General features: G+C 38.4%; 1 protein-coding gene across 7 annotated transcripts in view; it reads right to left on the bottom strand.

The window, feature by feature from the left end:
* Positions 1–10,420: 10,420 nt before the first annotated feature.
* KRIT1 (KRIT1, ankyrin repeat containing) overlaps positions 10,421–13,179 on the bottom strand; it is a 31,924-nt gene continuing 29,165 nt past the window's right edge. For all 7 annotated transcript variants that reach the window (XM_005876099.2, XM_014547566.1, XM_005876100.2 and 4 more), the window contains 2 exons: positions 11,403–11,519; positions 10,421–10,912 (listed from right to left, as the gene is read on the bottom strand). In XM_005876099.2, coding sequence (XP_005876161.1) covers positions 10,844–10,912; positions 11,403–11,519 — 186 coding nt within the window. In that variant the 3' untranslated portion in view covers positions 10,421–10,843. The remainder of the gene's footprint in view (positions 10,913–11,402; positions 11,520–13,179) is intronic.

Here is a 13,179-nt window from a genome sequence, read left to right as displayed (position 1 = left end):
GTCCTGCGTCTGGGCTGGGCCGCGCCCCTGCGCTTTTGTGCGCTGGCCCCAGGTCACACTGGAACTTTGCGCGGCAGGCCAGGTCCTGTGTTCAACTCTCCAGCAGCGACGCGCGGGCCCAGCGAGCAGGGTAGAGAAGGCGGGCCTGGGTCCTGACAGGCGTCTATGGATACAGGCACCGTGAAAATGCCACTTCGTGACGTGAGGGACGCACGCCTCCTGGAGCCAACCTCTTTTTGTCTCGGTTACCCCCAGGCCATGCTTCAGGCTCGGCCAGGCTCCCCAATCATGAACCAACTGAAGGCGAACGAACGGAGCCCAAGAATAGCACGCTCCTCTGGGAGAGGCGGTGACTGTGCCGCTGTTTAAAGGGGTCCCCGAGACCACGCTGATTTGGAGATTTGGAGGCGGGTCTGTCCTTGAGGTTACCAGGAGGAGTATGGGGAGTGCGTGTGGGCAGCAGAGGCGGCTGAGCTTTGAGAAAGTCCCTGGGGTGACCTGTCGCCTCCCTTCTCCCATCATCTAAACTGCAGGACCAGTCAAGTTACAAGACTAATGTAGTCCTAGCCAATATAAACAAAACACCGTATTCATCAGAAAAACAGGAAGTATTTGTAGAATATAAGGATGTAATAGAAGAACCAGATATATAGAGCTTTCAGAAAAGGGAAATAGAAAACTTAAAAAGGACCGTGCTTGGTTTATCAATGTCTAAAATATAACAAAACTGAATACACCAGTGAGTTTTACCATGAATGAAATATTCTGAAATTGACACGAATTCATTTATATCTTTTTTAACAAATATTTTTATTGATTTCAGAGAGGAAGGGAGAGGGAGAGAGAAATAGAAACATCAATCATGAGAATAATTGGTTGGCTGCCTCCCACATGCTCCCTATTGGGAATCGAGCCCGCAACCTGGGCATGTGCCCCTGACTGGAATCCAACCGGGACCAGTCCACACGCCAAAGCTATATCCACTGAGCCAAACCAGCTAAGGCCATTTATATCTTTTGATGAACACTATCACATCTGTATTTCAAAGTTATGTTTAAGATGTCCTTAGAGTGGTAGTTTAACCTCCAATGTGTTACTAACCATAGACTCATGTCAAAGGCTCTCCATTCATTTGCAGGGGCTCTTGTCTGCAGAGTAAGGCATTCTACCCTTGCCTGGTCACTGCTGCCTTGGTGAAAAGTCACAGCCTTCCTGACTAGCAGGTGGTTGGCCCACCACATTTCCCAGCCCTTTTCCATAGCCTTGCAGCTGTTATCAAATTGTTTCAGTGTATGGACCTCCCAATCTCTTCCATCACCACCAAATTCCAATTTGGAAATTAAAGTTGAATACTGAATGCAATCAACTTTCTAGAATTTATGAAAAGCAATCAATGATGAGAGAGAATCATTGATTGGCTGCCTCCTGCACGTGCCCCACTGGGGCTCAAGCCCACAAGGCAGGCATGTGCCCTTGACCAGAATTGAACCTGGGACCCTTCAGTCCGCAGGCTGATGCTCTATCCACTGAACCAAACGAGTTAGGGCCCTAAAGCCTTTGCCTCTGGCAACCACTGATCTGTTCTGTGTATCCGTGAGCTTAGGTTTTTTGTTTGTTTTGTTTAGGTTCCACATATGAGATCATATGGTATTTGTCTTTCTGGTTTACTTATTTCACTTAACATAATGCCCTTGAGATCCTCTATGTCCAGATTTCATTTTTATGGCCGAATAATATTTGTGTGTGTGAGATTTTTAAAGCTACTTGTCTATCTATGGATACTTAGGTTTTTCTGTTTTGGCATTGTAAATAATGCTGCAATAAACATATGGATTCATATTACTTTTTAAGTTAGTGTTTTTGTTTCCTTCAGATAAATACCCAAAAGTGAAATAGCTGGATCATATGGTAATTTTATTTGTAATTATTTGAGGAACATCATAATATTTTCCCTAGTGGCTGCACCAATTTACATTCCCACCAACAGTGCATGAGGGTTACCTTTTCTCCACATTCTCATCAGTTGTTATTTCTTGACTTTGATGATAGCCATTCTAACAGGTGTGAGGAGATATATTGTTGTGGTTTTGATTTGCGTATCCCTAATTAGTGATGTTGAGCACTTTTCCCATGTACCTGTTAGCCATCTGTATGTCTTTGAAAAAAAATGTCTATTCAGATGCTCTGCCCATTTATTAAAATCAGATTTTTATCCTATTGAGTTGTATGAGGTCTTCATATATTTTGGATATTAACTTCTTATCAGATTTGCAAATATTTTCTCCCATTCAGTAAGTTGTTGGGCTTGCCTTTTCATTTTCTTGATGGTTTCCTTTGCTGTGAAGAAGCTTTTTAGTTGGATGTAGACCCACTTTTTTATTTTTTTGCTTTTGGTGTCAAATCTAAAAGATCATCACCAAGGTGGATGTTAAGGAACTTACCCCCTATGTTTTCATTTAGGATTTTTAGGGTTTCAAGTCTTACCTTCAAGTCTTTTTTGTGTATGATGTTAGATAGCTGTCCATTCTTTTGCATGTGCTGTCCAGTTTTCCCAATAGCATTTATTGAAGACACTATCTTTCCCTATTGTATATTCTTGGCTCCTTTGTCATAACTTAATTGACCATATCTGTGTAGGTTTATTTCTGGGAAGTCTATTCTGTTCCATTGATCTATGTGTCTAGTTTTTTGCCAATACCATATTGCTGGAAATGAAGATAATTTGCTGGTGTTCCACAAGTCTATTTGGGGATGGGGGAGGTTGAAGGCATTAAAAGATGCTGTTTATTAGTATATTTACCTTCTTTACTCAGCATAAGGTAGAGGGAGAAAAAGCTTCTTAATGTTAACATGGAAATTTATATTACAATTGGTCTTTGGAATATAGGTAGTTTTCTTGAATAACAAATTTATTTTCTCATAGTTTAGATAGTTTTGGTACCCCCCCTCTTTTTTTCTTTTAGGAAGTTTAAATACTAAGTTTCTGATTTGTGATTTAAACTCCATATTAGCTAAAAGTAGATTTGGATTTTCCTTAACTAAGAATTGTTTCAAATTTTATTCTTTACAAATATTTTTAAAAATATTTTTATTGCTTTCAGAGAGGAAGGCAGAGGGGGAGAAAGATAGAAACATCAATGATGAGAGAGAATCATTGATCAGCTACCTGGGGATCAAGACTGCAACCCATGCATGTGCACTGACCAGGAATCGAACCAGGACCTCCTGGTTCCTAGGTTGACTTTCAACTACTGAGCCACACTGGCTGGGCTCAAATTTTATTCTTAACTTGAAAATAACTTCCCAAAACATTTTGTCCTGGTAACTCCTATTACTAGTGTTTATCTGATCCATCTTGGAAATTTTCTTTGCTGTATCTTTCCTCATTTATACAATAATGTAAATGTGAAATATCTTACCATTTATTTCATGACTGATTATGATTAAGAAAGAGGAGAAATGGTTGTTAACTTTATAGCACTTAGTAAAATCCTGTGTTTAAATTGTTATACAACATAAAATAATATGTGGTCTGTGAACATCCATATATTTTTGCGTAGTAAATAACAAGTAAGCCAACAAATAAAACTAATTAAGATCCTGTGCCATGCTCAGCACAGCCAGAAGTGAACCTGAGGGGTGGGGGTGAGGGTGGGGGGGTGGCGGGCAGTGAAGGATTAAAGAAGACAGACAAGAGAATAAAGCTGGGGCTAGGTGGGACGTTGCTCTTGGAGGGAGAGACAGTGCCACAGCCTGTAAGCCAAGTCTTTATTTTATAGTCAGATCCCACGAGGCAAAGCAAGGGCGTGGTCAAGATGTTTACAATGTTCTCCCGAGTTTCAAATCTACTTAATTAAAGGGTGTCCCAAAATTCACGCAAGAAGTAATTTTGATAGAAAATACAGGTTTATAATTAAAACTTGTAAATTTTTTATTGATTCACAAAGTATACAGTATAGGGTTATGTATGGAATAGCATATTGGGTAAATGGCCTCCACGGCTTTGCTGGCACATATGCACTCTTTTGTTGAAATTTTCCATGACCATTTTGCATAAATGTGGCTGAATTTCGTTGATACAGCGCTCAATTTCCTCCTTCAAGGTGTGGGTGGTCGTGGGCTTGTTGGCATAAACCTTAGACTTCAAAAAACCCCAAAGAAAAAAGTCTAACGGCATTAAATCGCATGATCTGGGCGGCCAATTCTGGTCACCAAAACGGGAAATTACAGGACCAGGAAATGACTCATGCAGTAATTGAATTGTTTCTCGGGCTGTATGGCATGTGGCACCGTCTTGTTGAAACCACATGTCGTCCACATCCATATCTTTCAATTTAGGCACAAAAAACTGGATTATCATGTCGCGATAGCGAGCACCATTAACTGTTATTGCCTGAGCAGCTGCATTTCGGTCATGGAAAATTTCAACAAAAGAGTGCGTATGTGCCAGCAAAGCCGTGGAGGCCATTTACCTGATATGCTATTCCATACATAACCCTATACTGTATACGTTATGAATCAATAAAAAATTACAATTTTTAATTATAAACCTGTGTTTTCTATCAAAATTACTTCTTGCGTGAATTTTGGGACACCCTTTTACATGCACCTGAGAACTCTATCAAGCTTTGTTTTGGCAGCACTTGCCTCAGCCTACATCACTCAACTACCTGGGACCACAGGTTTGAACCATAAGGTCAAGCTTACAATCATAGCCTTTGGCTATAATTGTGCTGGGAGGCTTTGCCCCCCAAGCTGGGACCTTCACATGGCTTTGCCACGAGAGAACCGTGCCCTCTTACTAGTCCGAGGCTTGAATCTGTCCAAACGCCATAGTTGCTCTCCACAAGATCCAACTTTTAACTATATATACATTTAATTATTTGTCAATGAAATGACTGAAATAAATAAAAAATCTAGACTGGCTTTTCTTCCTAGTGGTTATGTATACAAAAACAAAATTCAATATTAATTGAAAGCAAACAATCAAGAAAAAGAATATGGCACACAATTGACTTTAATAAAAATTGTTCATCTGTTTTTCTATCTGCAGATGACTTATTTTATGTTCATTCCCTTTCACTGCCCTACTGGTATACAATCAGTAAACACAAAAAAATATTATCAGCATCTATTAAATACAATTCAGAAGGCATGTTATTAAAACATCATATAGCATATTCCAAAAGTCAACAAATGATGTGCTAATTACTGGTTTGGGATACTTCTGTTATTTGCTCATATAATTAAGTTGATGGCATAATTACATGATTCTGTAACAAGTGAAGCATTTGGTATGCTCTGGTATGTAACCTTTTGAGCCTGGCTTCTTTCAGTTAGTATAATGTATTTGAAATTTATTCATATTGTTCATCAATAGTTGATTCTTCTTTGTTGCTGAGTAGAATTCCATTGTATAATTGTACCTGAGTTTGTGTATTCACTCACCCATTGAAGGGTATTTGGGTGTGGGAAAGGTATTTGGGTTGCATATAGGTTTTTGTGTGATTATAAGTTTTTGTCTTTTGGATAAATACCTAGGAGTAGGATAACTGGATTCTATAGTGGGTATATATTTAACTTATAAGAAATTACCAAACTGTTTTCCAAAGTGGGTGTTCCATTTTGCATTACTACTAGCCATGTATGAGTTCCAATTGCTCTAAATTTCCATTCTTTTGCTTTGCACATTTAAAAGGTATTTTAAGCACCTCTCATAAATGAATGTGCTCTCTGCCACTAAAATAAACTAGTCTGTTTTTCTCTAGTGATATTAAAGATCTTTTACTGTAATTTTTGCCATATGAAATGTATTGAATACACAGTACACAGGATGAGGCCGAGCTATTTCTTTTCCATACTGATATCACTTGCCTAACAAGATGAGGTGGACTGCTTCACCTCTGCCCATTTCACAAATGCTGGCTGGCATTCTTTGGCTTGCTTCTCGCTCTGCTCTCTTCTTGTGTGGCTTTAAATCAGTTCCTGGAGCTTTAAGGGTCATTTCCTGCAGTGTTCTGAGCACAAGCCTGAGACATCTTCACCTGAATGCCACACTTACTTCAAATCCTCTCATCCATTCCCTATCTTAGGTAGTGTATGGTGCCATTTTCCCAGTTGCCCAGGACAGAAAGAGGGGAATTACTTGTAACTCTTACCTCTTCCTTATCGTTCATATCCAAAGGTCACTGGATTTTGTCCAAACAATCTATTTCTTCCCATTGTGTTATTATACCTTCCTACTCAGACCCCTTGTGTTCACTGGCTCAGGATGATCTTAACACACAAATCTGAGGTAATCCAGTCCCAAAAGGCTCCAAGGGCTTTTCATTAGCAGGGAATATAACACCCTTTAAGATCTGTGGGTGTTTTTTTTCCCATTTTCTTTTGTTTAAATATAGAATGCTTCCCGAATTTGTGTGTCATCCTTTGCGCAAGGGCTATGCTAATCTTCTCTGTATCGTTCCAATTTTAGTACATGTGCTGCCAAAGTGAGCACTTGTTTTGTTTTTGTATGTGTATGTTTTAAACAAAACACCTTTCCAGTTAGCTCTCCTTTATCTGACTAATGTCTGAATTCAGAAGTCAAACTGCCAGATTTTGAATTTTGACTCTACCACTTACTGCTTTTACCTTGAGTAACAACCTCTCCACACACAGTGGTATTCAAAGTTATACAAGAAAATGAAAAGATTTGCATCACTGTGTGAGAAATTTTGGTTCCTTAGCTTTTTTAAAAGATAAAAACAAATATCTTATTCTTTCATTACAATCACACATCATGTTTCTGATTCACTTATATTCTTTTTTTATTTTTTTCTTTATTGATTAAGGTATTACATATGTGTCCTTATCCCCCCATTGCCCCCCAACCCCCCTACAAGTCCTTTGCTTGATCTCTCCCCCTTACCCCCACCCTCCCCTACCTTCACTCTGAGGGTTGACGGTCTGATTGATGCTTCTCTGTCTCTGGATCTGTTTTTGTTCATCAGTTTATGTTGTTCAAAATGAGTTGAGATCATGTGATATTTATCTTTCTCTGACTTTTATTCTTGAGTCAGGCCTAGATATGAATCTCAGCTCTACTCAGCTCAATTATTAGCTATGTTCTCTTTGGCAAGTAACTCTGTTTCATCTGTACTGTGGGAATAATAGTATTAGCCTCATGGTGATTGTTGTGAGGACTAAATGAAGTAATGTATCTACAAGGGCTTCACACAGTGCCAGGCACAGAGTAAGCACTGTTTAGAGTATTAATTATGATTAGTATTTAACTGGTGGGGAAGTAAGTCCCTAATTGCCCACCCGTTGTTGGTGCCCTCGCAATGAATCCTGAACAACCAGCATGTCCTTCTGTCATAGAAATTAGCACAATGTATAGACATTACTTTCCTCACCCACACCTTAAGATGTCTGACAGTTATTTCTTTGCCTCAAGCACTTGGGTCTCTAAGAATCCCCAGAGCTTATCCCTCTTTTGGTCTAGGGCTTGTTTAGTCTGTCTACCCCTGCTTCTCCAGATACCAGATATGACCCTAGAGACATTCTGACTTTATGTGTACAAATGTTAAAATGAGAATCATACCATCACAAATGGATTTTTGTTGAGAAAGCATTTTTTAAAGGAATTCAAACCAATTTAATTTCTTGATAAGATTTCTATATAGTACAGCAAAACAACATATATATTTTTCCATTTTCATTGTACAGAAATCATTCATTGTTTTTTCCTATGTAAATTACAAAGCAAGGAATTGATTCATCTATCAATTTTTTACACATATTAAATTCTTCCAATTACAGCTTTTGCCATTGAGTTACTCAGGATCAAATTAAAATCTAAATTTAATTGATGTAATTCTATTAAATTTGGTCAAGAACGATAGGCAGTTTTACTTTGTTAAATATTTCTATCAGGTCTACATTTTTAGGGTCAATTTTGGCAACTTTTAATCACGAGATGTGATTTTTCAGTGAGTTTTCCTAATACATTTATCGTGAGCAGTTAACTGTTCTGGTTTTATTTCTACAATGGAAATTCACTTGTGATTTGGATAAAAATTTAAATTCACTTCTTTGCTAAATTGAGAAAATTGTAATTCCCCTCATCAATTCTCTAGGAGGGGCATTGGTGTCAAAATACCTCCCCTCATTTCTCTTCCCTGTTGTCTTTCATACCATTCATTCCTGCTGGCCCCTTAGCTGCCAGCTCAAGCAGCACATACTAGGGCAGTGGTTCTCAACCTTCCCAATGCCGCGACCCTTTAATACAGTTCCTCATGTTGTGGTGACCCCCAACCATAAAATTATTTTCGTTGCTACTTCATAACTGTAATTTTGCTACTGTTATGTATCGTAATGTAAATATCTGATATGCAGGATGTATTTTCATTGTTACAAATTGAACATAATTAAAGCACAGTGATTAATCACAAAAACAATATGTAATTATATATGTGTTTTCCAATGGTCTTAGGTGACCCCTGTGAAAGGGTCGTTTGACCCCCAAAGGGGTCGCGACCCACAGGTTGAGAACCACTTTACTAGGGGAAGCCTCTCTTGATTTCTAGGACTAGACTGTTTCTTTTTTTATGGTTAGACAGTACATTTAATTTTTATTTCATCACACTTATTTGAGTTTATACATATACATTTCCATGAGTACTTATCTCCCTCATTAAACTTTGCTCGCTGAAGGCAATGACTTTGTTTTCCTTAATACTGGATCGTTAGCACATAAAAGGCACTCAAATTTATTGAAAGAATGATGAGAAGGAAAATGGTATCTTTTATCCTTGGTGCACATATAATGCCTGACCAATCTTAGGCACTTATTTCTTTAAAAAAATATATTTCTTTATTGATTTCAGAGAGGAAGGGAAAGGGAGAGATAGAAACATCAATGATGAGAATCATTGATCAGCTGCCTCCTGCACGCCCCCTACTGGGGATTGAGCCCACACCCAGGAATGTGCCCTTGGTCAGAATCAAACCTGGGACCCTTCATTCCACAGGCTGATGCTCTATCCACTGAGCCAAAACCGACTAGGGCTCCTAGGCCCTTATTAAAAGCTGTTTGCATCCCCCCCTTACTTATTTCTGGCTTGTTATAGTTGAACAGGTAATGAATTGTTTTTATCTTAATACTAATTTTTAAAATTGATTTTCTAATGTTATATACTTTTAAGCCTTTCACAGCCATGCCTCTCTAATAGTCGTCTTTTCCCTTCTCTATAGGGAAGGGAAACTACAACTCCAGGAAGGTACACTATATTCTATGGAGCAGGGAGTTGTTTAATGTAATATCATTGCATCTTCACCCCACACTATGAAAGAAAAGGCATGCAACTATCTCCTAGTTAAAACTGGTTATAACAGTATTTCTAAACCTTAAGCTGTGTATCAAATTCCCATGGGATACTTTAAAAACAGAAATGCATGGGCCCCACCCTAAAATTAAGTCATAAAGTATTCAAATTCCCCATGTGACTGCAGAGCCAGGGTTAGAAAACACTGGGTAGGAGGGAGCACAGGATGAGTATGAAGCGGTTGGATATTAATCTGGATAGGCAGGTGTGTGACAGAGTATTAAGGGCCCTGTACTCATTACTAAGGAACTGAAGTTTAATTCAACATGTAGTGAAGAGGGTTTTCAAAGGGTAATGAAATAATCAGATGGATGAAAAAGGTTAGGTTGGCACCAGTGTGACAGATAGGTGAGAGGGCGTAGAGCATGAGTCAGAGGAGGAAGCTACAAGGAGCCTTGGAATAGATGGTGAAGACTTGAACTAGGATGGTTGCTGTGCAAACCGGGAGGAAGGAATGGGAAAGGACTGACATGACATTGAACAGAATTTGATAAATAGAATGTGTAGGGTGATTAAAGAGGGAAAAGTTGAAGACCACTCCAAGATTACCAGGCTAAGTAACTGGATGAAATTTGATAATGCCATTAACCAATTACACAATACAAGTATAGGATGGAGTAAGTAGACGAAACAATTCTGTTTCCAGCTATGATGAAACTAAAGGTCCTTGTGTAGGTCATTTAAGTGGAGCTAGAATAGCAGGAAATTGGAAACTAAGATCTGGAGTTCAGAGAGAGGTTGAGGCTAAAGTTTTAGATTTGGGAGTCAACAGGGCTCTTAGTAACAGCTGAGGCCATTGGAATGGATGAAATTGAACCAAGGAATTGTCTATCTAGAATCAAAAGTGCTTAGCACAGAATTAAATCAGGCTTTATCATTAAACTTAACAACATAATCCTAATTTTAATAAGGTTCAGATAGCGCATCATTAAAAATAAACAGACGACGCCCTGGAATCAAACCTGGGACCTTTCAGTCCGCAGGCCAATGCTCTATCCACTGAGCCAAATCAGCTAGGGCAGAAAAATGTTTTAAATAAGTGTTATTATGGCTTAAATAGAAAATACATTTCTTTATTAAAATCATGTTGACATTAAAGTATGTTTTGAAATGACACACAAAGTTATAGCAAAGCTATATGTATTTTAATTTCATCACATTTCTTCTAAATTCTTTACCATTTACCAAAAATAACTTTTTATAAAGATTACTATTTTGTCTAACATTATCCAGGCTATCAACCTCTATTCTTTCGTGCGTTTCTCTGAAAAATTAGAATAGTTTATGAGGATATTATATAAAAGTAATTGGTATATTACACACCAAACATAAGTACAGATTCTGTACAACATAATAGTATACATATATATTACAAGAGACATAGTGCCTTGTTAAAAATAATAGTTTAAGAAATCTTTCATGGAAAAAAGTCTGTATCACAAAATGTGGTGGCTTAAGTATCAGTTGCTTTCCTCTCAAGAATTTCTTTCGGTAGGCATCAACTGTCCATTTAGCTTCATTAACAGTTTCACCACGAGGCCAGCCTACAAAGTAAAATGTTGACAATAAATATGAAGCATGTTAGATGAGTAAATGACATACATGGCAGTGGGCAGTTCTCTAGCTATTGTATAGGAACTTTCTTATCAGGGTACAGCCTGTCAAGAATAGAGTATTTACTCAGGCTTTTGAAGGGATTTAAAAAATGACCTGCTGGATTCAACTGGTGGCTCAGATAGGATACTGGTCAAGACAGGGAAGGACCACCTGATAGAAGAGAGAGGCAATACTGACCAGAATTTTTTATAATGGCAGAAAAAGAGAGTTTCATGTTATAAGACTGAAATAAATTATTCAGATACATTTCTGACTTTGTTTGCTTAGGAAAGGCATGCTTTTCCCCCTTAAATGTTTTCATTTCATTACATATTAGCAGTTTTCCTTGAAGTAAAACAGACTGTTCTTTTATAAAAAATAATTTTACCAATATAATAGCTCATTATTAGAAGTCCAGAATAACTGATGAGTACTTACCTGTTTTGTATGTACTATAAAGCTCATTTTATTTTCCATACTATGGATCTGAAAACATGTACCAGCATCTCCCAATTGCCACATAAAACAGCCATACTTAAGACTGATGAGTAAAGCCTACAACATAATGAAAAATTGTTGTATTGAAATATATTAAAAGCACCAATCTTTTACTATCTACACTTATCTAGTCATGTCTAATGTTAGAATAAAACTTATTCAAAGAAAGCACCACACTAACTTCAAACAACCTGCAGTACAGAGCTACATATATAGTAGGCTCTCAGGATACTGGCTCAAGCAATGACACATTTTTTTATTATCAAACTGACAACAATTTTTAAAGATGCCCATTCTATGGTATGTATGTGTGTACATGTGCATGCACACATGCACACACACCCAAGCATATTATTCAGCCATGAGAAATAAGGAAATCCTGTCATCTGCGACCACATGAATAGACCTTGAGGACATGACATTAAGTGAAATAAGTCAGATAGAGAAAGACAAATACTATATGATATCACTTGTATGTGGAATCTAAAAAAGCCAAACTCATAGAAACAAGTAATAAAATAGTAGTTAACAGGGGCTGGCAAGTGGGAGAAATCCAAGGGATGTTTGTCACAGAGTATACACTTTCAGTTAAAAGATGATTAAGTTCTAATGTACAGCATGGTGAATAGAGTAAATAATGCTGTACTATACACTTGAAAGTTGCTAAATGATCTTAAATGTTCTCACCACAAAAAAAGAAATGATAATTATATGATGTGATGGAGGTGTTAGCCAATGCTATGGTGGTAATCATTTCACAATATATGTGTATCAAATCAACATGTTGTACACACCTTAAACTTACACAATGTTATATTTCATTACATCTCAGTTAAAGCTGAGGAATAAAAAAGATGCCCATTATATCAGTGACTTTCAAGAAAATTAAATGTACTACAAGTATTTACTTTCTGCAAAAGCAGAATGGTGACAGGTAAGTCTGGTCACTGGACAAGAGCTTTATGTGTCATCTTTTATATCTATCTATCTATCTATCTATCTATATATATATATTTGATTTTTTACAGAGAGGAAGGGAGAGGGATAGAGAGTTAGAAACATTGATGAGAGAGAAACATCGATCAGCTGCCTCCTGCACACCCCCTACTGGGGATGTCCCCACAACCAAGGTACATGCCTTTGACCGGAATCGAACCTGGGACCCTTGAGCCCGCAGGCCGATGCTCTATCCACTGAGCCAAACCGGTCAGGGCAGTGATGATTTTTATTAGCTTCCTATACAAACTAGAAAGCTTACTGTCCTGTAAAATGTGTCAAATATACTAACCTTCCTCTCTGTAAAAAATCAATAAAATATATTAAAAAATATATATATATATACTAAAAGTAAATGATGACCCCATCCATATATACAAAAGCCTAAGAGACCGAATGACTGGTTGACCGGTTGCTATGACATGCACTGACCACCAGGGACATGCACTGACCCCCCTGGTGGTCAGTGCACTCCCACAGCTAACCTCCCGTAATCCCTCCCCTTGGTGGCCGGCCAACCTCCCATGGTCTCTCCTCCCGGCCAGCCAACCTCCGGCAGTCCCTCCCCCCATGCTGGCCAACCTCCCTTGGTCCCTTCCCCCCGCCAGCCAGCCAACCTCCCGTGGTCCCTCTCCCCTGCTGGCCAACCTCCCTTGGTCCCTTCCCTTGGCCAGCCAACCTCCCTCGGTCCCTCCCCCCAGAATCTCCTGCAGGCCTTCCC

The sequence above is a fragment of the Myotis brandtii genome, unplaced genomic scaffold, assembly GCF_000412655.1.
Source record: "Myotis brandtii unplaced genomic scaffold, ASM41265v1 scaffold48, whole genome shotgun sequence".
NCBI classification, from domain to species: domain Eukaryota; kingdom Metazoa; phylum Chordata; class Mammalia; order Chiroptera; family Vespertilionidae; genus Myotis; species Myotis brandtii.
The sequence above is the reverse complement of the archived record's forward strand: the minus strand, read 5'-3'. Positions and strand labels throughout refer to the sequence as shown.